Source organism: Rhincodon typus, chromosome 1, assembly GCF_021869965.1.
Source record: "Rhincodon typus isolate 14 chromosome 1, sRhiTyp1.1, whole genome shotgun sequence".
NCBI lineage: Eukaryota > Metazoa > Chordata > Chondrichthyes > Orectolobiformes > Rhincodontidae > Rhincodon > Rhincodon typus.
The window spans coordinates 33,778,989-33,805,746 of record NC_063332.1 but is presented as its reverse complement, the minus strand read 5'-3'; the positions used below and the strand labels follow the sequence as shown (position 1 = coordinate 33,805,746).

The 26,758-nt window shown below is 38.9% G+C and overlaps 1 protein-coding gene across 8 annotated transcripts in view; it reads left to right on the top strand.

Annotated features, from left to right (window-relative positions):
- LOC109911130 (transcription factor 4) overlaps positions 1-26,758 on the top strand; it is a 551,558-nt gene that overhangs the window by 133,363 nt on the left and 391,437 nt on the right. For all 8 annotated transcript variants that reach the window (XM_048596040.1, XM_048596052.1, XM_048596047.1 and 5 more), the window contains 2 exons: positions 9,386-9,447; positions 15,246-15,345. In XM_048596040.1, the coding sequence (XP_048451997.1) occupies positions 9,386-9,447; positions 15,246-15,345 (162 nt within the window). The remainder of the gene's footprint in view (positions 1-9,385; positions 9,448-15,245; positions 15,346-26,758) is intronic.

Here is a 26,758-nt window from a genome sequence, read left to right as displayed (position 1 = left end):
ATACTGACAAGTTGAACCACCGTATATTTTTTTCAGTTTACAATCATCCATTTTTAATGTATTAGCCCTGTCAAGAATTCTGATTATAATTCAGACATTTAAAAAATTTGACTACTACATTTTCTTGACAGAGGCCAGTCTTTTTTTTGCCTTCAGTGTGTGATATATGGTGGCTTTTCACTTTTTGTGCTGTCTAATAGCTTGTGCAGTCTGTCTCTGATTTTTTTCTTTGTTCTGATGAACACTTTTTTGTGGATGTTGGAGTTGGCAAAGGTCACTGCAGCATAGGGTCCAGGATCTTCACAGTAAGTGCTTGTGCTGCAAGTCTTTTAGTTTTGTTATCAACCATGTGTTTTCAGAGGCACTCTGTGAGCTTCTAATTTGAGCACTTCACTGCTTCTGATGATACATATGTTCCTGATGGAAAGATTATGATATAACCTAAATAGTTATTAATTTGAAAATAATTAGCTGGCTTTTATGATTAAAATCTTACTGGCTTGCTTTTGGTCACATGAAGAATGAAGATACAATGATTTGCTCAGACCAGGTGAACTAGTAATGAGAGTGTTGGTAACATTTGCAACCAAGACCAAGTTTGTAAAATTGTCAGCAAGTTGACCAAACATTTATATTGGATTCGAGAAATTGGGAATGGGAAAAGCCATCAGTCTCATCAAATATGCATTTATCAATAGCCCACAGCCACAAAATAACTTTTATATCATAAATGTTGGAATGGGACCCCAAATAAAAGTTATTTGGTGTTCTGAGTTTAGGAACATCCAAGGGCAGAGTTTTATCAAGATATATTTTCATAGAGTGGGTGATGGCGAGGACCTAAGTTGTAATAATTTAGGAATTTTGGGATAGAGACCGAGTGAAAAGAGGATGAATTCTGAGGTATGCAGTAAAGGAAAGCTATAAAGAAAAAGCAGCCAATATGAACAAATTGAGAGAAAATTGCATGTATTTTCCCTAAGAGGAGAGACAGAGTGGAGTAGTCATGTCATTTGGGTGATAAATCCATAAACCCTGGCAAATGCTTTGGGTGTGTTGATTTTAATCCCACTATGGCAGTTGGTAGAATTTAAATTCAGTTCTTTAAATTAATAAATTCTATCTGCAGGAACAGGGCCCTGTGTATTGATAGATGTAACTTCCAGTGTGCATATTGTGAGACTGACTGACAGAATTAACAAGTAGACTCATTGCACCTGCTACAACTCAATAAATAAAACAGGTTACAGCCATTCTCTGGTTCCTGTCTCGGAGCAATGCCTTCATCAATAAGGGTCAACCTGTGTGGTTTAAATTTAAACAAATGTTGTCAGTCATCAGTCATCAGTCATCATCTATCTGGTGCATTCTCCATGGCAAAGCTTTTACCAACCATTCAGCACTTTCTTGTCATGCAGTATGTATAGATTATTTTCACTTTACATTAGTATTTCTTGACAATTATCCTGATGAATGAAAGATTAAAAGTTTCAACAAAATATCTCTTTTCAGCAAAAACAAAGAAGACAGTAGTTGAGCCATCAAATGGAATTAAACGTTTGTGACATTTTGGGCCTATGGCCTTGAAATTTTCCTGAAACTTATTAAATCTACCATTTTATGTTTATATTTTCCAGAGCAACCAAAATTAAGACATATGACTAAAGGAAAACAAGCTAGGAATAATGAGAAATCGCCAGTGACAATTTCTTTGCTTAAATATTAAAATCGGCTCAATTTTATTGCCATTGTGCAGTATTTCTGAATACAACAACATGGAACAAAATAAAGTTAATTTCCTCCCTTAGTTCAAATTGAATGTATTGTCTTAAATTGTTTTGATGTGACTTATTGAGTCAGAGTCACACAGCATGGAAAAACACCCTTCGGTCCAACCAGTCCATGCCAAACATAATCCCAAACTAAACTAGTCCTACCTGTTTGCTCCTGGCCCATATCCCTCCAAACCTTTACTATTCATGTACTTATCCAAATGTCTTTTAAACGTTGTAATTGTACCCACATTCACCACTTCATTAGGAAGTTCATTCCACATGCGAGCCACCCTCTGTATAAAACTTCCTGTCATGTCTTTTTGAAATCTTTCTCCTTTCCTTAAAAATATGCCTCCTAGTCTTGCAATCTACCAGCCTAGGGAAATGACAACTACAATTAACTTTGTCTATACCCCTCATTATTTTATGAACTTCTGTAAGGTTGCGTTTCAGCCCCTATGCTCCCTATCCAGGCTTTCTTTATAAATTAAGCCTTCGATACCCAGCAACATCCTGGTAAATCTCTTCTGAGCCCTCTCCAGCTTAATAATATCCTTCCTTCCTATAACTGGGCGACCAGAACTGGACGCTCTATTCTGGAGGAGGCCTCACCAATGTCCTGTAAGACCTCAACATGTTTTCCCAATTCCTATACTCCAAGGACCGAGCAACGAAAGCAAGCATGCCAAATGCTTTTTCAACCACCCTGTCTATACGTGACTGTATCTCGGGCAAAGCTTCTGGCAGTGTGTATGTGGCATTTTGAATGAACTTACAAATGGTCATCTTAACCTAACATTGTGAAGTTGAACTTTCTAAGACCAAAAATATTGTCGTCATAAAATTATAAGCAACCTAAATTTCCAACCAAGGATGCAACAAACTCTGAAAGAATTGCCCAAGTTTAAAGAGGTACTGTTAACTTGAACATGTTTTCCAGTTTTGCACAGCATTGGTCAACTGTTACTGAAATACTGCAGGTTTTAATCTGAATACATGGAGTTCAATATAAAGAGATGATAAATATTTTGAGAAAAGAAACATGAATATTGGAAGCATATAGCAAGCCAGCAGGTGAAATAACAGCATTTGGCTAAATTTTTGGTGTGACCCTTCAGTGTTAAACTCTAAGGGTTCTACCTGACCAGAATTTTTTTTTGTGGCTGAGAGAAATAAGTTGTGAGGCATTTACCCCACAGACATGCATTTTAATATGTGTTGTCAATCCCTGTTTGCATTGTCTAATGAAGACTTCAACCAAACATTAAACTGTGTTTCAGATGCTGTCTGACTTGTTCTGCACCTCACATTTTCTGTTTACATTTTGGATTATTTTAATCTGCACTAATTAAAAGAAATGTAATGTGTAGTAAATCAGATCCCGGGGCTTGCTGAAAGTTTAGATTGTTAGGCAGAAGGGCTAGATATAACAAATTTGTCACAAATAAAGGTCTCTAATCATGTTCACAACACATTCTCCTATATTCAGAATTCTGTTGTGTACAACGTGAGGTGTGGAATTGCTGAGAAGTCTGAATGTTAAATCTCAGTAAATTGAGGTTGGCTGAGACATTAGAAGTAGAAAAATTGAATTAATTCCTATATTATTATCACTATCTGCGCACTCTTCAAAAAAAAAGTCAGCAAATGTCCCACTTTTGACAATATGACAGGGAGACGTATCTCAAGGTTGTTCGGTCTTCGAGGCTTCCCTCCGGAAGCGTGCTAACATGTTTTCCAGTTACTACAGTTTTCCTTTGGCAGTACTGAAGCTGGTGTTTCCCCATTTAACCCTTATGACTACAACTTTATTTGAATACCTTGGCTGCACAGTCTGTCAAGTGCTACCTATGAAGGTTAAGTCACTCTCCCCTTACTGCTGGAGATCAACTCTTGTGATCATGTGATGCAGGATTGGAAGAAGGTCTTTCAGCCCATAAAGTTTGCTGTGTGATTCAGTGAGATCGTGGCCAATATGATAATTTTCAAATCTCACTTTTCTGCCTTATCCTTATATGCCTGATTCCCTTAAGGGAAATCACAATATCCAGTCGTGAATATACTTACCAAGGTAGTCTCAACAGCCCTCTGCAATCGAGAATTCTGTGGTCTCCAGCCTCTGAGAGATAGGAAAGTCTCACCCCTGTTTGAAATGGGCGACCCTTCTGAGATTATGCTGTCTGGTCCTAGACTCTCACAAGGGGAAATGACCTCCAGCATCTATCCTGTCAAGTGCCCAATAATCTGAGTTAGTCTTCTAACCTTCAGAGAGTATAAGCCCAATGAACTCGACCTCTCCTCAAGAAAATCCCTTCACTATAGTCCAAATGAACTCTGGAGCTGAACAGTTCAGGTTGAACATAGTTTGATTGTTGATGAGCAGGTTATTGGTGACTAAATGTCATTTCACTCATTTTTGACTAACTCTTCCATTGCTTTGATGTTTTAAAGGTAATTGAAGTGGTCTTTGGCATGATTGGATACGCTGTGCTTTTTGTAGGCAAGATATGTCTGGGTATTTGCCTACATTACCAGGGAGATGCCAGGATAATAGCTGACAGTTTAGCTGAGGGCACAACTATTTGTGAACAACAGGTTTACAGCATTGCACCCCAAATATTTTTGGGATTTATAGCCTTTGCTATGTCGAGTACTGTCCCCATCCTTTTCTTGGTGTCATGAAAAGTGACTCCAAATTGACTTGAAGATGAACATTAGTGACAGTAGGGATCTTGGGCAGAAGCTGCTAAGGATTATCCACTTGACATTTCTGGCTGAAACTGGTTATGAACTGGTCAGCCACATCTTTAGTGTTGTGACATGGCAGTGAATTCATGACAATTTCTTGATCTAATTTTGTAGCACATTGGAATCTGTTATCACTTCCTCTGGCTAAGTAATAGAAGATGATCGATATTTCTAATTCATGGGTTTTAATTAACTATATAAAAATCACTTCACAGGCATGGCCTTGATGGACTGTATAGTCTCTTTCCTGTGCAATACGTTTCTATGCCATATGATGGATTACTTTGAGTTGTGTTCCTAGACAAAAATAGAAACTATCCTGCACAGTAACATAAAGTAAAGCAGCAGCAAGATAAATGAACCTTGTGGTATTAGTTGAGAGAATAAAGTCGGCTGCAAAACAAAGGAACATGCTGCCTTTTCTGATTTTGCCATGAACCACCAGAACAGTCACTTCAGTTTTGGTTTAATGACTGAATCAAAGCATCTCTTTATAATGCACCTCACCTTTTTGTACTGTACAATTAGATTATTGTAACTGTACTATTAGATCAATTTAGATTATGACCTTATGATCTTAACGTTAGAGTCAAACCAATAATTGGAGTAACTGAACTGAACTTATTCAGGGTGTAGCACTTGCATCTAAGAATGAGTGCACCTCCCATGCGTGTTCTTGGAACATCCTGAAGTGCCTTGCAATGAACTACTTTTGATATGTTTATATATGGTTGCATTATTGTTGTAGACAACCTGACTCTCAAGTCTAACAAATAACAATGAAATAAATCACTAGTTAATCTGTCTCAGTTGGCATTGGTTGTAGTGTTTAGAACACCATAAGAAGTCACAGCCTTACTTTGAAAAATATCATGGGATCTTCACATCTAATCTTGAACATACAAGACAGTTTTATGTTGAAGTCCTAGCCAAAACATGGCACTTTACATTGCAGTTCATATTCATGTGTCAACTTAGATTATGTTCTCAAGTGCTGGAGCGTTGCTTAAGCCTTTTGACTCGAGCAAGAATGAGTTAATCTTATACTGTCTGGTGCAGCCATATTCCAGAAAATTATTGATTGATTCTTTCTCTGCAAGAGTAAGAATAATAATAAACAGTTGAAATATGGCTTAGAAGAAATGATTGAAATGTTACTATGAAATGTAGACTTTGCAGTATTTTGGAAGGAGCGATGTTATAAAGAATATGCCTCTGTTATGTTACAGTATTGTATTTTCCATTTTTCTCACATGGTCCAAGAGTTGTATCTCATATAATTGTATGGCACAGAGAGGCCGGCACATGTACAATGCCACTTTGAAAGTACCGCTACCTGGCTCTTTCCAGAGAGCCTTGTGTGATTTTTAAATTTCTTTTCTAGTATAAATTTCCAAAGTTCATCTGGTCTACTATATCTTTTTAAGGAAGGAAATCTGCCAACCTTATTTGGGCTGGGCTCTATATGTACCCAGTCCTATAGCAATGTGTTTGTTCCTTGTAATGTCCACTGAAATGGCTACACTTAACTGCAACAAAGCCTTAAAAAAAATAGGAATGATACTAGTTGGACTGACCGGTATTGACCTCAGTACTGGATGTAACTATGGCAAATCCTTATCAGCTTTTCTTAGTTGTCACTGGGTCATAATCCTAGAACTCCTAACAGCATTGTGACTGTTGAAGGAGGCTGACATGGGATTATTTCTAGAGGTTTTCAGGCTTATGAACAGACTGGATAGGGTAGATAGGGAGAAGCTGCTCATGCTTGTGTAAAGAACAAAAACAAGTAGACATAGATTTAAAGTGACATGCAAAGGAAGCAATGCTGAATCGAGGGGAATAAATCCTTTTTCGTATAGCCAGTATTTAAAAGAATGGAATGCACAACCTGGAGCCAGGTTCAATTGAGGCATTCAAGATCATTGGATGATTGCATATGGGGAAAAAGCAGAGAATGGCACTAGGTAATGATGCTCATTTCTAGAGATGGTACTCTTTGGGCTGAATGGCTTCCTTCTGAGCCATAACAATTCTGTGATGACCATTTTATCAAGGGCAGTTAATGATGACTAATAAATGCTGGCCTAACCAGTGGAATCCACATCCCATACATAAGTAAACAAAATCCAACTTATGCTCGAGTACGTTTCTGTAGATGCTGGCAGCTCTTCATACTTTGCTTACTGCAGACAACCCTTTCTCTATATCTCTGTAATCGCCCCTATTTGCACACATTTGCAGGCTCGATTTGTTCTCCCTCAAACTAAATTTGAAAATCTACTGTGTTGTCCTTGCTAACCCCTAGAGGATCCTTAACTATGTACATCTTTGCAGCAGTTGCTCAAGGTAGTATCCTAGGCCCAGCCATCTTTAGCTGCTTCATTAACAGCCTGCCTTTCATCGCAGCATCAGAAGGGGGATATTTGCTGATGATTGATGTGATGCCAAACCTTGCACAATCCGTGAATACTGAGGCAGTTCATATCCAAATACACTGAGATCTGGATCATATCCAGGCTTGGGCTGAAAAGTGGCAAGTAACATTTGTGCCCCACAAATGCCAGGCAGTAACCATCTCCAATAAGAGATCATATAACCATCACCTGTTAGCATTCAGTGGTATCACCATCACTTATTACCCCATTATCAACATGCTGGGGCTTACCATTGACCAGAAACTGAACTTGACTTTTCACATAAATGCTCCAGCTACAAAAGCAGGAGGGAGGCTAGGAATTGTGCAGCAAGTAACTCACCTCCTGACTCCCCAAGGCCCATACACCACCTATAAGGCACAAGTCAGGAGTGTGATGGAAAACTCCTCACTTGCCTGGATGAATGCACCTCTGACAACACTTTAGAAACTTGACACTATTCAGGACAAAACAAACCACTTGATTGGCACCACATCTACTCCCTCCACCACTGATGCTCAGTATCAGCAGTATGAACTATCTACAAGGTGCACTGCAGAAATTCACCAGTGCTTCTTACACAGCACCCTCCAATGCATGACCATTTCCATCTCGAAGAACAGATACATGGGAACACCACCATCTGCAAGTTCCGTTTAAGCCACTCACCATCCTGATTTGGAAATACCTCAGCATTCCTTCAGTGTTGTTGGGTCAAAATCCTACAATTTATTTCCTACAGCATGGTGGGTCTCAGCATGGTTCAAGTGAAATCCTCCCCAAAAGAACTTTTTTATTTCTCCCCCAGTGCTGGTGCCAGTGCCACATGAAATGGAATCCATTTCTCCCAGGCCAATCTTTGGGTCATGCATATATCTTCCCAATCTCATTTGCCCTATGCCAATTTGAATGTAGCTCAGTTGGTAATGTGAAATTTATTACCTTTTGTGGTTTTGCCTTTTAATTTAGCCCTGAGCTACTCATAATCCTTCAACAGGCGTCTTGTAGTCCTAAGGTAACGATGTGGATCATGACAACTGTATCTACCCCCCACCACCCCACCATTCAAGTTCCTCTCCAGCCCAGATGTCCTTAACCTTGGCACTAAATAGGCAGCATAGCATTCAGGCACCTCTGTTTGTTGCATGAAGCAAATCTCTGAGGTGGGATCCTTCCGGGTGAGGTTTAGAAATCCCACTTCCAGCCAATTAAGGCTCCTCGGAATGTAAAATGGCTGCAGGCCAACTGGTATCGGTGCAGATGTGTTCTCTATTGGGTGGTGTGATAGGATATCTCATTATAAGGTCCTCCCACACAGGTCCCCTGATAACCTGATCAAGATTAAACTCTTCACCAACAAAAACATGGAGGAAAAAACAAAAACATTGCAAATGTTGGAAATTAGAATTAAAACATGACAATGCAAGAAGCTGTCAGCAGCTCAGATTTACTCTGTAGAGAGACCACAAAGGGATTGTTCTGTGAAACATAATCATTTTGTTTTAAAGTGCATTGTGATAGATTGAGGATGATGACATGCTTTATAAGTGCAAGTTTTTCTCTTTGTGCTAGATTGCTGTTATTGCTGGTTAGTGGTTAGCTGCTTTTCTGAGACAGATTTTCTTCCTTTTTCAGCAAATTTCAGTTCCACTGTACTGTTTCCATGTGCCGTGTACTTTGTTTGATTGCAATATATTTCAGTTGATTGAACATTAGATCAATTTATTACAAGAAATATTCACTGCTCTTGAGTAATTTGTTTGACAGTACTCTGCATTTATGTACTTTTTTTGTCATTAACTTTCTTTGTCAATGTTATTTTTTGGTTGCTTGTTTATGCATTCATGCTCATGAGTTACGATAGTAGGTTGTCCAAGTGGCCATGGATTCATTTTTGAACTTTTACAGGATTGGCAGGTTATGCAGTCATATCACAGCTGAGTCTGAACTGGTTATCACCTATTATTCAAACATTTACTTTAAATAGCAAAAGCCACTTGGTATCCAGATTTCTGGCAGACATTCCTGCCTTACAGGGCTGGGCCACAAAGCAAACTTCAGTGCCCCATACATGACCCCAGGTGACAGACCATGGAATTTATGAATATGGCTCAGCTACCCAATTGCAACAGCACTCCTTGTTGTTTAGTTTGAAAAATTAAGTAGAGAACAAACATGCAGTAATTTCATTTTTGTTAATTACTTGCCATCTATTAAATGTAAGGCTCTGCATCAAAGAGAATCTGAATGATTTGAAAGCAAAACTGAGTTTGAAGACAATCATTGGCCTCATAGATTCAATTGAAATAAGGTTTTCTATTCACAAATACCTGTATTATAAAATTGGGCATTAATAAATGTTACGGAAAGAAAGCTTTTGTGATATATCTACATTCATTACAATCCAGGAGAATAACAGGGTCATTTCTTTTCACTTGTGCTTAGATCTGGAAGACAGAACAAACTCTGGATCCTGGGGAGCAGGAGATCAGCCTAGTCCATCCAGGGTAAGTAATGGTAGACTATAATTTTACAGTAAACGTTAATTTGTGTGCAATTTACTGTTATTGAAATGTGTTTATTTTGAAGAATCATTATGGCAATAAAACTTAAAATTCAGACATTTTATGATTGAAGATGTTGTATTGAAAAATCTTTTGAACAGTGTTCTGAATTTGGCGTTCTTTTTATGCATACCATTGTTGTCTGTAAACATGCATTGCATGTTCCTACCTACAAACAAGGGAATATTACATATGAACCAATTTACTTTAATGTAAGGAGTGCTGTTCCATGTAAAGCTCAAATTTATCGCATCGCTCTGTGTTGTGTGTGCTGCTTTCTTGAAAGTCAATTTGATCGGAAAACATTTAGAATTACTGTGTGCTGTGCCACCAGCACATACTTTCCTCAATCCAGGGTCATCGTAATGTTCTTTAAAATCTGAGTGACAAAAGTAGCTTGCATTTTCTTGGCATCTTCAATATCGGAAAATGTTCCAAGACAGTTTACAGAATTTAGTCTGTTGAAATTGACACTTGACCAAAGAAGACTATAATATGATATGATTTTTAGGACGGCCATCAGGATGGAAAAGATGTTTCTATGGAAAAGAATTGAAAACATGGCCATCAGTGATGGGATGAAATAAGCTGGAGATCTGTTGGAAGAACAGAATAGAAAGGAAATACAGGTTTCGATTGAACAATATGCAAATCCCAGAATTTCTTTCAAGCCACTGCCCCAACTCCAAGTTAAAGCACAGACAGATTCTAAACAAGGCCTCACACCTAAAATGCATTATCTGACCTGAGATGTCACCTCTGGTATACTATATAAAACCTTTAGTCATCTCGGGGCAGTGACTTGAAAGAAGTTCTAGGATTTGCAAATTAGTCAATTGAAGCCTGCATTTCCTTTCTAACTGATTAAAAGTTTAATAGCCATCTTAGGTTTGTTCAGTACATTCGCATCAGTTCAATAACCCTTTGATCATTTGCTTCCGAATTCTGCGTCTGATGCCACCTCTCTCATTAGCACCTGAAAATGGAGCATAACTCCGAAAGCTTGTGTTTTCAGATAAACCTGTTGGAAAATTAAGCAGGCTATCTGGAGGAAGCTAACATTCTCAGATAGCTTCATCCCTATGGAATGGTTCTGCCAATGCTATAGATCTAAGCATTTGTGGATTGAATAATTTGAACTGAGTGGACAGAAATTATCAGGGAGATGCCCCAGATCTAAATTAGCTCTAAATAGAGTTAAAAGCTATAAATCATTTAAGGTTACTGTTAGACTGAATTAGTTGATGGTAATCGCACTAAACTGAACACCAGAGGACAGGCATTTGTAGAAGAGTGGTCAATGCTGTATAAAGATGAATGATGAGGGATAAAATACTATAATCGGGAGTCACATTTGTGAGTTCAGTTGGAACCATTTCTTTGAGAAGACGGAGGCTGAAACCTGATTGGTTTAAATGTGGAAAGATGGGCATGAATTCAAGGGAGGCATCATCTTCAAAGACATGGAGGAAAAATAAAGATTAGTGGTTAAGTCTAGGATGAGTCTTTTGACAAGTTGTTGATAGTTTTGAAAGAGAAGGAGACAGGACATGGGGAAAATTGGAAGAAGCAAGACCAATAACTGGATTCTGTTTAAGCAAAGAACTCTCCATTAAATCAGAATATCACAAACCATCAGAAGTCTGCCTTATAAAAACAGGTGTAAAATCTAAGAACATAATGAATTGGTCAGTGGGCTGATTCTTTTCAAAGCAAAGTACTGCGGCTGCTGGAATTCTGAAATAACCAGAAAAGCACTGGCAAAACTCAATAGGTCAGACAGTATCTATGCAAGTGTGATGAAAGATACGTGTTTAAGCATTATCATTTTTTTGGGGGTTTGGGATTTCAAAATGTTAGCCTATGGGGGTGAGTTAAATTTCTGAAAGGTTTTACTAGATCATACCATATTTGGGAAGAAGTGATCAGTAAATATTTGAGAGCAGGTGATGGTGAACCAATGGAGTGTTAATGGAAAGTTGTTTATATGTGGGTACTTAACGGCATCTAGAGTGAACATTGAAAGCCATCAACTTGTTTCAATTTGGACTAAGTTTAGAAAACCTAGCAATTGAACATTTTTAGGGCAGAATAGGATAGACTATTTCTGATGAAAAGTTATCAACCTGAGGCATTAATTATATTTCTCTCCACAGCCTGAGCTGGTTATAATTTTTTTCTCTCTGTTTTGATATGTTCCTGTGTGTTACCTGTGCATAGCTGCACACATCCATAGACAGCCCTGACACACACTTTCATTGAAGAAACATTGCTTCTGATATTTAGAAAATGCATGACCTGCAATATATGTGCTAGAGTACAAAAGGGCAGTTTCAGTCTTTAGACTCTTATACATGTTTCAGCAATCACCTAAGTATTATATTATGACATCAAAGAAACAGCTTTTATATCTACCAAGTTTGCACCAATATTTTTATCCACAGGAGACAATAATGTAATTTCATTTTTTGAAAAAACCTGCTGGCATTTAATATTCTTCTTCTACAAATGTTTATGTAATGCACACTGAAACCAGATACTTAAATTGTTTTGTATCATAATTTTAATGTGGCAGGAAATTCCACATTCTTACTGCCCTTTGAACAAAAACGTCTGATCTTCTGTCCTTTTTATATAGTCTCCGAATTTGTGTACTCCTGTTATTGTCTCACTGATCAGTAGAAGCAGTGTACTGCTATTTGTCTTAACCATTCATAATCTTAAATACCACTACCAGTTTTGGAAAAAGGCCTTTGTTAAATTCTGTCTACGAGTGTAATCTAGCTCCACTAAAAATGCCCTACTGACTACCTTTTGGGGATAATAGACTACAATTATGAAGTGAAAGAAAGATGTTTCTTAGTAGACTGAAGTAGATCTTTCCATGAAGGCTTTTAATGTCCTTTTTGTATTACTTTGCAATTTTCTATGTTGATATTTCAGCTTTTAATGACTTGACCTTACCCTTCCAGAATTATAAATGCTATAATCTGCATAGTTTTAATAAAACAAAAATACAATTTATGAATTCCTCCTTTTGTTTTTCCTCGTGTAAGACAGCATCTTAGTGAAGCTGCATTATATCTTCTCCAAAGACAGACATGATGGGCTGAATGAGTTCTGTATGTGCCATATCTTTCTGATTCCATGACTCAACTTTCCATGTAGTGCTTAGTCTAATAACACGCAAAATGTACTGCGATCTTTAATAGTGCATTAGTGCCTTTTGACTTTTTTAAAAAAAATAATTGCACCTTATAATTTAAAAAAAAAGTAATTCCTTAGTATTTTTAAGGTCTTGCTTTTCCCCTCAATTCTAATGCTGTTGCATTGGACTGACCCTGATCTCATTCAGTACGTAATAACTGCTGTTATTTTTTCTTAAAAAAACGTGTTAATTCATGACACTTCATGAGAATCAAATCTGCCTCTCATTTTTAGCTCATTATCTTTATGAGAGCAATTATCTGTTGCAGTTTCCTTTAGCCTTCTAAGGGATTAACCACACCTGTTTTTGTCTAGTAAGCGAATTCTGATGCAACTTCCTTCGGCCAACCTCCAAGCTATTATTTAGTGAGAAGAAGTGGTTCTAGAATTAAACACGACTAGCCATTTTATAACAATTTAAAAGAAAATCCCATTGTGTCTACCTTTCTGTCTTCTGTCTTAATCGGGTTTGCTATCCTTTTGACTAATTCTCTACCTCTTCATTTGTTTAGCAATTTCCAATATAGTACCGTGCTGCTTTGGATTCAAGAAAGACAAATTGGAATATTTTCGTAGGGATAAAGAAAAAGTGATGGAAAGGATTTTGGCTGTATGGTAGATGGAGGAAATGCAGTCAATGTACCTAATGTGGTTAGACCCCATCTCAAGTACAGTGATTTTATTTTTCTGAGCACTTCAGAAAGGTTACATTGGTCTTCAAGGATGGCAGTGTAAATACACTAAAATAATACTGAAGGCGATAGTGCTAATTGATGCGTGTTATACTGACTTGACCTGTATTCCTTTGAGTAAAGATGATTTAATAGTAATCTAAATGGGATGTTTACATTAAAAAAACTCAACAAATTAATCGTAAAGGATCAAATTAGTTTATTCGAGAAATGGAGCAAGAGGGTATAACCTTAAAATTATTTCTAGCCTGTAATAGGATGAAAACCAAGAAACATTCCTTCTCACACAGTAGTTGAAGTATGGAATGTTACCCCTCCATACACCTTCAAATTAGATGTTAAAGCTAAGTCATGTTAAAAGATTGTAAAAATTGATAATTTTTTTTAATTAGTGAGAAGTATTGGGATTTATGGAACAGAAGTGGATAAGTGGAGTTGTTGTAAAGGTCAAGGAGGTTCTAAGTTGAATAACAGGAATAGTTTCAAAGGGTTGAATGGCCTACTCGCATTCCTTTACTTTTATAACATGTGGAATTGTCATTTTGGCTGTAACTGATTAGGTGAGCCCCCAAACTATTAAATTCCCTAACCCTGCTCTATTTCTAGTTGTGTTAATAATCCACAACCCTTACCCCTTGTGTCATCTTGGTTGTTAGTGCCCTTGATATTTATGTAATCACCCTGCCCAGAATCCTCAGTAACCCCACAGGAAACTACAGTTTAAAATTGGTTGAGTGCCTAAGTTGTTCTTTATCTAAACTTCTGTTCCTGTGTTTCTGTCCATCTTGAATAGTTGTCCATCTTTCCCACTCCGCTAATTGCTCCCTCACTGGTAAATTCACCCTCTTAAAACCTGAGTCGAGAAACTGGTTTCTCTTCCTGTTCTGGAGGAGGCCAATTGTCTCCATCTCATTCTCAAGTCCTAATATGTTGGGCTTCAGCAATTTGAGCAGATGACACCTCCCATTGATATGTTTACTTAACTCATTGTCCAGTATGCGAAGCTCCCGCGTCTTGCAGAAATTGGAATTAACTTTAGAATACCTGAAGTAAAGAAAGGAACATTGCCTGGTGTTCTCTTTTATAGATCGCTACCTAATGGCCACTGGGGGAAATGGTTAAGGATACAATTGTGTTTGTCTGTGGTGCCTGGTGTTGAATCATGAAGGTATTCGTTGTCATGACTCGGGAGTAATGCAATGTTGAGTAAAAAGAACTAAATACACTTGTGAAAGCATATTACGGCAAAGAGTTGATGGCCCCTTCCTTTAGGAGAGGGCGGATCGGGTGAAAACGTTTTTGGCGGTGAAAGATTGCTGATCAAGGAAAGTAAACCGTGCATCATACGTGATTACTTGAAGATTCTAAATCACAACTTTTACATCTGGATGCAGATTATTTGCTATGTTCCAGATGGTCTGTACAGACCAACAAGCAGAAAGTGCCATTATTGATCGAGCAGCTTTTGTTGCTTTTGCTATTGCCTTCACTGGTGAGACATTGAGAAACTCCTATCTTGGCACTTTGAGAGGATTGTAAAATTAATCATAACATAGCATTGATGTAAGCTGCTTGAGTGCAGAACCTTTTATGTATCTGACTTGAATCTATGTGCTATTGCAGCACTGATCTAGTTGTGATTTAGATGAGCTGGGAACTTGGCTATAAATGCCCTGGCATTTCGATCGACATTTGCAAATGTAATAAAAAGTGTGTGGGTGTTTGATGGCACGTTTACATTGAATTCTTTTTCAAAGGAAGGGTCATATTTACAAATTGTGTACATTGCTTGGCAGTTGCCAAAATGTCACTTCATGTTTGTATTTATTTTAATGTGTGTAGAACTATGGCGATGGAGTGCACTATGAGCAAGTGACCAACAGGGACCTTGGATCGCATGACAACATTTCCTCCTCTTCATTCATGAATTCTCGACTTGTAGGTATGTACTACGGTAGTGTGCCTCTGTTTGTATCAAAACTGCAATTTTTACAACTGTGAAATAAGTGTTTTTGTTGTTTTCTGCAATTGTCTACCTGCAGATCTGTTTGAAAGCTTACCATTTTTTTCTAATGTTACCAGGACAGCTGAAATGCAAATGAACAGTAAGTTGTTGTTTGCACATTTTTCTTCTCCCAAAAATTATTCCTGGTACTTAAAGAGCTTCAAGAAGAGAAGCTAGTCTAGATGAAATCCATGGGATTGACTAGTGGGAGGGATGGAATAAGTGGTAGGAGGGATTGGACCCACATTGCGTTTCCTATCCCATACAATCCTTTGGTATAGATTTGGTCAGTCTCTCTTCCTTACCACTGCCTTCACCTTCCTCTCTATTTTAACATTACCTGAGTATGTCTCCACTGCTGTATGTAAATGATCACAACTCTTGATGTAAACTGGCTGAGTCCATATCTGAATTGTTCGTAATTGGTTATTGACAGAGTGAAGTTGATATATCTTCAGAATTAATAATAGCAAGGGCAAGAAACATGAATAAATGTGTATATGTTTCTATATATAGACTGTGATGTAGAACACAGGAAAGCAGTAGGCCATTCAGCTCTTTGGATCCCTTCTGCCCTTCATTTAGACCAGGCTAATCTGTGGCCTAACTCCACTTATTTGCCTTTGCGATTGTTAATACTGAATGCAAAGTTCATTTTAAATGGAAATATAATTTGTCATGTGCATTTCACCACAACTTGGACTTTTTTCTTTCCCAACTACATCAGAGTGCAAATTATTGGCATGCAATATTCACAATTCTAGTTTATTTCCTATGCTCTGGTCATACATTCTATTTTCATTGAAATTTGAAAGTATAATGTAACTCTATATTGTCAACACAGATAATGTTCTTGCATGCATTTGGAGTAACGTTGCTGACGTTCATCTGTTGAGCATGAGAAGCAGGAAGTGTGATACAAACCTTGCATAGAGCACTTGTTAGACCCTGGCTAAAGTATTGTGTTCTGGGCACTGCATAATGGAAGGATATGACTGCTTTGGAGAGAGTGCAAAAGAGATTTACAAGAATGGTTTCAGAGCTGATAAATTTCATTTGAGGATAAATTAAGAAAAGAAGGTTAAGAAAAAATCACGAAGTTTTCCAAATCATGAGGGGGCTAGATAGAGTAAATAGGGAAAAATTGGCCTAATTGCAAGGATCGAGAATGAGGGCGCATAGATTTGATGATTTGCAAAGTAAGCAAATGTGATGTGAGACGAAAAATGATTTCATTCAAGAAGAGTGGTTCAGGTCTGTACTGCCTGGAAATGTGGTAGAAGTATGCCCAGTTGAGACTTTCAAAAGGGCATTTGATAATTATTTAAATAGAATCAAAGTGCAAAGGTCAGTGGAAGTGGGGTTGAGGGAAAGGCTAGAGAATGGCACAGTCATGATTCTGATTTAGAGAGTTGATGCAGACAGGCTAAGCCAAATAGCCTAACCCAGTGCTGTAACACTGGCTGTTTTTGTTTTGAAAAGGGATGATATTGCAAGATAATAGCCAATACAAATAAATTCAATGTAAAATATAACTAATTAAACAATAATTATGCTTGGTGCCGGAGAATAAAACTCAGGTAATCTTGGTACACTGAATGGGATGAACTGTTACATTTCCCTTTGTTGTAAAATTTATATTTTCTTCAGCTGACTTTTTGCAATTTACAGGTATCAGGTCTGTCGGTTTACTTTGTGGGCATAATGTATGTTTGGTGAATATCAGCAGGCTTTCTGATGATGCAGATCACAGCCAAAGCCAGTCATGTTCTCACCTGGATTGCTTGATAGTAATCAGTATCACAACACAAACCAGTTGTTATTTTTCCTTACCAAATCCGGGAGAACTGAGGCAAATTACATAACCCTTTTGATAATTCTAGCCAACGTGCTCTGACTCAGTAGAAATTGGCGACTCAATCTCAGATTCTCAGACTCTGTAGGGTTCAGCTAACCACTTGATAAACATGTTGAACTGTTATGAAGGCACTGCCTCCTTGGTAAACATTCTTGTGGTAAGCTAAGCTTTTGCTCCTACTTAACACATCACCTGAATGTATTTCCTATCCAAATAAAGAACTTTTAGTTTAAGAATGCAGACAGGGATGGTGGGAAGTTTGGGGATGTGAATGGAGTCCATTTTTATATTTACTTTTGATCTTTCTTCCAGTGCTATTTTCCACCTTGTTAAAAACAGGGTAACAACAGGGAAAGGCGATGGCCTAGTGGTATTATCGCTGGACTGTTCATCCAGAGACCCAGATAATATTCTGGGAACCTGGGTTTGAATCCTGCCACGGCAGATGGTGGAATTTGAATTCAATAAGTATCTGGAATTAAGAATCTAATGATGACGGTGAATCCATTGTCGATTGTCAGAAAAACCCATCTGGTTCATTAATGTGCTTTAGGGAAGGAAATTGCCATCCTTACCTGGTCTGGCCTACATGTGACTCCAGACCCACAACAATATGGTTGACTCTTAACTGCCCTCTGGGCCATTAGGGATGGGCAATAAATGCTGCCTAGCCAACAATGCCCACAGACAGTGAATTAATAAAGAAAAAAAAATATTATTTGTGAGCACTGATGATGGCAGAGCAGTTGGTGTTGTTTACTTGGACTTAAGTAAAGCCTTTGGTAAGGATGACACCAAAATTGGTGGTATAGTGGACAGAAGAAGGTTATCGAGGATTACAAAGAAATCTTGATCAATTGGGTCAGTGGGCTGAGGAGTGGCAGATGGGAGTTCAATTTGGATAAATGTGAAGTATTACATTTTGGTAAAACAAACAAGTGCAAGACTTATATAATTAATGGTAGGACCATGGGTGGTGTTGTAGACCAGAATGACTGAGAAGTTCAAGTACATAATTCTTTGAAATTTGCATCACAGGCACACAGGGTGGTTAAGAAGGCATTTAGAATGCTTACCTTCATTGCTCAGACCTTTCAGTGTAGGAGTTGGAGCATTATGTTGATGTTGTACAGGATGTTGGTGAGCCCCCTTCCGAAATACTGTGTGCAGTTCTGGCTGTCCTGTTGTAGGAAGGATATTGTTAAACTGGAGAGGATTCAGAAAGTATTTACCAGGATGTTGCCAGGAATGGAGGGTTTGAGATATAAAAATAGGATGGGACTTTGTTCACTGGAGCATAGGAGGTTGAGGAGTGACCGTATAGAGATTTACAAAATCACGAGGGGCATAGCTAAGGTGAAAAGGGGAAAGACCTTTGCTAAGGTGGGTAAGTTCAAAACTAAGGCATATTTTTCAAAGTGGGAGGAGAAAGAGTTAAACAGGACATGAGGGGCAATGTTTTTATACAGAAACTGGTTAATGTGTGGATTGAACTGCCAGAGGAAGTAGTGGATGTAAGTACAGTTAGAACATTTAAAAGACATTTAGATAAGTTCATGAATAGGAAAGGTTTGGAGGGATATGGGTCAAATGCTGGCAGGTGGCACTGGTTTAGTTTGAGAACATGGTCAGTGTGGATTAGTTGGATCAGAGGGTCTGTTTCCATGCTATTTGACTCTGACTGTAGTTGCACATACCTGGACTAGGAGTTTATTCCTTGCGGTTGTTAACATCCAGATAGGCTCCACTTTTCTGTGAGCCCTTGGTGCTTTGAGGGGACCAACATGAACCACTTTGGGGCGGCACGGTGGCTCAGTGGTTAGCACTGCTGCCTCACAGCACCGGGAACCCAGGTTTGATTCCGCCTTCGGGCGATTGTCTGTGTGGAGTTTGCACATTCTCCCCATGTCTGCGTGGGTTTCCTCTGGGTGCTCCGGTTTCCTCCCAAAGTCCAAAGATGTGCAGGCTTGATGGATTGGCCTTGCTAAATTGCCCATAGTGTTCAGGGATGTGTAGATTAGGTGGGTTCTCGGGGGATGGGTCTGGGTGGGAAGGTCTGAAGGTTGGTGTGGATTTGTTGGGCCAAAAGGCCTGTTTCCACACTGTAGGGATTCTCTTCTAAAAATGACTGTATACTGTGACAATCAATGATTAGTTTCACGATAGAGACTAGTTTTCAATTCCAGAATCATTCATTGCATTTAAATTCCACCAGTTGTTGTAGAGGGATTTGAATTCTGGTCTTCAGAAATTAGCTTGGATTACTTGTCCAGTCACATTCCCAGTGTGCCACCATCTTTCCCCTAGTGGCTATAGCCAATTCTGGACACTGCACTTAAGGAAGGATGTGAAGGCAGTGGAAAGAGTATGGAAAGGATTTGCAAGAAATATTGGCTTTAATTTGAATGCAACTTTAACATGCGCACTACCGAAAACAGTGAGATTCTGCATAAATATGCAGATCTGGCTCAGAATACGTTATCCCAATACCTAAGGCCTCAGTGAAAAATCTGACATCTCGTGCTGTGGAGTAGTTGTTGAAAGGTGGTCAAGACCGGCTTTGGTTACCGTGTGTGTGTGTGTGTGTGTGTGTGTGTGTGTGTGTGTGTGTGTCTAATAAACAAAATATATAACTACATTTTTTAAGAAAAAATATGTATTAAAATAGTGACTTGGGCAGCATTATGTCTTCATTCTACTTAAGTTCTAGTCCAGGATTCTCTCAAGGTAAACTTGCAGGTTGAGTCAGTAGTCAGGAAGGCAAATGCAATGTTGGCATTTATTTTGAAAGGACTTGAATATAAAAGCAGGGATGTACTACTGAGGCTTTATAAGGCTCTGGTCAGGCCACATTTGGAGTATTACATGCAGTTTTGGGCCCCATATCTCAGGAAGGATGTACTGGCCCTGGAGCGGTTTCAGAGGAGGTTCACGAGAATGGTCCCAGGAAAGGAAAGCTTAACATAATGAGGAACATTTGAGGACTCTGGGCCTATACTCGATGGAGTTTAGACGGATGACGGGGGACCTAATTGAAACTTTCAGAATACTTAACGGCCTCGACAAAATGGATGTTGGGAAGATGCTTCCTTTGGTAGAAGAGTCTAGGACCCGAGAGCACAGCCTTAGAGTAAAGGGAAGACCTTTTAGAACGGAGATAAGGAGCTAGAAAGTGGTGAATCTATGGAATTCACTGCCACAGAAGGCTGTGGAGGTCAGATCATTGAGTACATTTAAGACTAAGATAGATAGGCTCTTGATTATCAAGGGGATCAAGAGTTATGGGGAGAAAGCGGGAGAATGGGGTTGAGGAACTTATCAGCTATGATTGAATGGCGGAGCAGACTCGGTGGGCCGAATGGCCTAATTTCTACTCCTATGTCTTATGTTCTTATGATTAATGGTCCCAAATAAATTGAAACTGTTTACTCAATACCTGATGTATCGAACCTTGGAGGAATGAAGAAGCCTTGTTTCATTTGCCATCAACTTTGTCATCAATGATCTCAGCTGGGTCGATTGATAATTAGATCTTCATATCACTGGAATAAAAAATGGGCTGAAATCAGTCTGAATCCTTGCTCCTAGTCACTTTTCAGTGACAGGTGTGAGAAAGGCAATGCATGCTGATATAGAGTGGCATGATCATATTTGAATGGATTTCTTCATTCATGTTCATTTAGAAAGAATTAGCATTTTAAGCACTTTTCCTAACCACTGGAGACCTCAAAACGCTTTACAACTGATAAAAGTACTTTTGAGTGAAGACACTGTTGTATTGTAGGAAACACTTTGCCAACTTCTGCACAGCAAACTCCCAGAATTGGCAATGTGAAAATGATCAGTTTTGTAATGATGATTTGATAAATTGTAGCTGGGAATAACTCTCCTGCACTTTTCCAAAATAATGACACAGATTGTTTTACATCCATGTGAGCCTAACAAGGCCTTGATTTAACACCTCATTTGAAAGATCACACCTACAACAGTGCAACACTCCCTCATGGCTGACACCTGAAATCATAGAGGAAGCATAGGACCTTAAAGGCCTGCAGTCTATTTCATGTTTATGCTGACACTTTGAAAGACCTGGTAGATCTAGTGCCAAACCCTAGCTTTATTTCCCCATGACCCAACAAATTAGTTCTCTTTCTAGATATGTCCGATTGCCTTTTAAATGTTTCTGTAGAATCTCATTCCATCACTCTTTCAGTTAGTGCACTCCAAATATTAACAACCCCACTGTGCACAGGAAAACAAACTCTTCATTACCATTCTAGTCTTTTGCCAGTTACTTTAAACTAATGATGTCTAGTACTGACCCACTAGCTAAAGGAACCAACTTTTCTTATTTGCCCTATAAAGACGCCCCCTCAATTTTAAATACAGTATCCCTTTTAGGTCTCCCATTAACCGTATCTGCTCTGAGAGAGCCATCCCTGCTTCTGCAGCCTCTCCAACTCTCTGAAATCACCCTGCTATGAAGCATTGCAGCTTTGATTGAGCTGATGTATGAAGAATGACACTTGGCTAAGATACTACAAGTTGGCTGACATTCAAGGAACTGCATTGTACCGTCAGCGAGGAATAATTTACAATGATGCCACCTTTTGCATCTGATGCAATTTAGAGAAGCATAGAAAGATCTGGTTGCAGATACTTGGGCAATGTTGTTTCAGATCTTGTTATATTATCATTGTCTCAGTTTACTGGGCTAGTTTTAAAATGCTGGCATTCGAGGAGTAGACAGTTTAGTCTCCCAAACCTGTTCTGCCATTAAGTTTGATCACGGCTGCTCATTTTAACTCCATTTGCCCACCAGATTTCGTATCGCTTAATAACTAACAAAACCTGATATTTTCAATTGTCTATCCTCAGCAGCTTTTTGGAGCTAAACTACCTTTTGTGTGAAGAAGTGTATCCTCACATCACCCTAATTGATCTAGTTTTTAACTTTTATCATATGTACCCTTGTTCTTGACACTCCCATCAGAGGGATTAGTTTCTCTAATACATGTTCTAATGTCACTTTGTTTATATTTAGCTACTATGCTGCAGACCCTTCGTTAGCTAGAGGAGCGACAAATTGACTTACAATCAGGACTCTGATGATTCATTGCTTTAAATTGGCTTTCTCTTTAATTCCATTGGCTTTTCTTTTACCATTTTACAAATAGGGAAAAACATTTATTCTGAATCTTCACAGTTCCGAAACAAAAAACAGGGTTCTATCCCTGTCCCGATATAAATGCTTTGAATGATCACAGTCATCTCAGGAATATTTTATATCCGGTTTTGCAGCACATTACATCTTAGAGTTCAAGAAAGTTTACTGTGCTTTTGGATTTAATACTTCAAGTTTTTGAAATGCAAAACCCATTCAAAACCACTTATTAGATTTCAACAAATGTTTAATAAAGAAATGCATAGTGACATATTTTATCCATTGACTAAGTAAATTTGCTAATTTTAGGTCTCTTGAATGCGTAAATACTGTAATATTTATACTCTGCAAGTTATAAGCTGATCCTGAATATAATGGCTTGATGTTAATGCTGACGTGCAACTGAGAAAATGTGCTGCAATTTTGCTCAGTTATGCTGAGATGAAGTTACATTTTGCACTGATGCATGGGAAATTTGAGTGGTAACTTTGATCTAACAACATTATTGCTTAGAAGCAATTATTGACTAGGATATGGCCTTTGGGGGCTTGAGATTAATGAATTCAATTTATTTGAACTGAACATTGTTCAAGTAGTTGCTGCAGCTGAATGAACAGGACAATCACTGGTTTCAATTGACTGCTGGTCGCAGGTTGTATGCAGCAAGGGCGGATTAAATGACTGAATTTGAACTCATTTAAACTGAATTTAATGTTGTAGCGGCAGTGTGAAAAAAGGCCTAAACGAGGCTTCAATTGACTGCTAGACATTTCAGCAACATGCCGTTAATAATGTGAATACTGACGCTTGTGTATTTGAAATTTTGGATGCAGTGGGATGAACATTTCAGAGTTGTTAACTTGACTTGCTAATGTGGACACATGATTAATTTTGTGCAATGGCAAATTGACTTTTGAGCATGTTTAAAGGATTTCAAAATGTAGAGTGTAAATGCTTATGCGCATGTCGCTTGAGATTTGAAATTCTGTGATCTTAATTCCATGATTTTTTGCTATTTTAGGCATTAACTAGAAAAGTATCCGAGCTACAATGGCAGCTGTTGAATATCAGAATTTTGAATAGAATCTGTTCCAGGATGATCTATGATGGTGTTTAGGTGTGGTCAGATTTGTCCCTGTCCCCTTTCCATGCCACACTCGTAACTCCACCTTAAATCCAATATATTTTCATGGGTTTTGGGATATTTCTTACTGACAACATTTTGTGTGGTGGAGTTTCTTCTGAGAGCCAGGTGAGGTCATCGATGCAAAATCCCATTGTGGGTTAGAGCTGATGTAGGTTCTTCGGTGTAGCATGCCCTAGAGCCACTGATGAATGCTAAAAAGGTAAGAAAAGCCTCAAGATCAAGACCTTCAAGTATGTGCATGTTACAGAAAGGAAGCATTTGCTAGTTCACTCTTACATGAGAAGAACGTTGGGGCTGTCTTGCTGTGCTGCTGCCTTACTACCACTGTTCCACTTCAATCTTCTCCCTTCAAAACATGTCCGTTTCTCACATCTTTCATCCTCTTGCCCTAAAATTGTCTTGTGTTACTCGGTTGCCAATTTGGTCTCATCATGCTCCGGTAAAGCATGCTTTATCGTTTAAGTGACATATAAATAGAACATTTTGTTCTCCAGGTGGCCTTGAGAAGCAGTATCCTAGTTGTTACCATTGACTTACCAGCCACACAAATACTGACTACAAGAGCATGTCAGAGGCTAGGAATACTGAATCCCCAAAGCCTGTCCACATCTATAAGGCACAAGTCAGGAGCATGACAGAATACTCCTATTTGCCTGGATGACTACAGCTCCGATGACATTCGGAGCTTGACACCATCCAGAAGAAAGCAGCCTGCTTGACTTGCACCCTATCCACCCTTTAAACGTTCACTCTCTCTCCATCACTGGCAAGCAGTGGCAGTGTGTCCCATCTGCATGATGCATTGCAACAATTCACCACTGCTACTTCAACAGCACTTTCCAAACCCAAGACCTCTGCCACCTACAAGGACAGGGTAGCAGATGTATGGGACCACCACCGCCTGCATATTGCCCTCCAAGCTAAAAACTGTCCTGACTTAGAACAATATCATCACCCCATCACTGTTGCTGTATCAGAATCCTGAATCTGCTTCCTATCAGCATTATAGTGTACCAACAGCACCTGGATTGCATTAGTTGAAGAAGGCAGCACATCATCACCTTCTCAAGGGCAACTAGGGAGGAGCAATAGGTACTGGCCTAGTCACAACATTCATATCGCATAAAATATAATAAAAGCACCAATCAGGCTAGGTGGAAGGAAGTGTGTTGGGGGGAAAAAATGCTCTGTTCCTCATGAAGTGACATTATTGATGGGGAAAGGATGCTAGTAGTAATTCAACATGGGTGCTGGAATCCAGACAGCAGGCTGGGGAACTGTAGGCCTCAACACAGCGTTTCTTCCAATTTCCAACTTTGGTGTTGTGGAGGCAAATCCAGTTCCTGAACTCCAATTCCATATGCCTAAATGTTCCCAAGAGGTTTTACTAGTTTCAACTAGATGGCCTCTGATCTGGAGAAGGGTAGTTGGAGTACTTCTGTATGTCTTGTTTAATGGTAAGTTCAAGAAATAGCATTGACAACATCAGTGGACTGGTATATTGAGGGTTTGCAGTGTAGGTTAAGTAGAGGGGGCAGATTTTGTTTGGCTACAATTAATGAGCAAAAACAGTGCAGTTACTTGCTTGGTGTTGTCAGCATGCTCCTGAGATACAGAGGAACAGAAAATTTCAGTTTTGATTCATGCCAGTTTCCCCAAATCAGTATACCAGGGGACGTGGTGGCATGATGGTACTGTCACTGGACTAGTAATACAGAGCATGAGACTAATGTTCCAGGGAATGTATTCAAATCTCACCATGGCAAATTGTGAAATTTGAATTCGATAAAAGAAACCTCTACTTGATACCTAGCCTAGTGTAACCATGTCATCAAAACCTATTTTAACAAATACTGACTCTGGGTAAAAACATTAAGCAAAAGACTTAGGTGGTCTCATTTACACATGACTCCTCATGCATGGTAATGTTGTTGATTTCTGATTCCTCCCTGAAAACGTCTCGGACAACTCTGTGCCTTATCAGCGACACCCACAACCCGTGCTGTGCCATCCCATCCCACGCAGGAATATTTGGATAACTAACAGCGTAAATGGAGAGGCAAGAGTTCTAGAGCAGGTTCTGGAGAATTTCTACAACATACCTCCTGTCTTCTTTCCAATGGGGAAAAAAGGCTCTGCTGGAGATGAAGCTGAAGATTAAAAAGTCTGATTATGACATGTCAGGCAGATAATAATACAACCAAGAGTCAGGTGGAATGTAGAAGGTTTAGAAGAGAATTGAATAAGAGAAACAAAGAGAGAGTATGAGAAAAAGCTGGCAACTAATATAACAATAAATATATAAGTGCCATGGACCAGACCAAATCCCCTCAAAACAGCCTAGACCCTAACTTTTACCTTATTTAAAGGCAAGTGTAAGGTGCTGCATTCCAGATGTGATTTGATTGGTTAAACTACTAGGTTTTAAGCAAAACACATTATTGCATCAGAGTTAAAATACAAACATAAAAGAAAAATTGGCATAATCTTAACTCTTTCAAAATACTTAACACAATATTTTAACTACTACTCATCAACTGTTCCAATGTAACGGCATCCCATAAACACACCCTTGGCAAAGGCAAATTCAGCAAAACAGATTTCCCTCACTTGCTATCTTCTCCGGTCTAGGAGAAGGAGCATGTCAGAACCTAGCAGCTTCAACTTCAAAAACCCCAACTTCAACAACTGAAACCCAAGCTAAAAAACCTGGGCATGTGTGTGCCTGACTCCAACTAAAGTTTTTGAGAAGATTTGTAGCTCGGGTTGTGGATGAGGTTGTAGACTTGCTTGCCGAGCAGCTGTGTTTGATTGCAGACATTTCATCACCCTGCTAGGTAACATCGTCCGTGCGTGTCCGGTGAAGTGTTGGTGCTCTGTCCCACTTGTTATTATATGCCTCGGTCGCTGGGGTGGTTGGCATCACTTCCGGTTCTGTTTCTCAGTGGTTTGTATATTGAGTCCAATTTAACATGTTTAATGGAGTTCCGGTTGGAATGCCAGGCCTCCAGGAATTCACTGGCATGTCTCTGTTTGGCTTGTGCTACTATGGATGTGTTGTCCCAGTCAAATTCGTGTTCTTCTTTGTCCGTGTGTATTGAGACCAATGAGAATTGGTCATGTCTCCTGGTGGCAAGTTGGCGTTCATGTATCCTTATTGTCAGTTTTCTTCAAGTTTGGC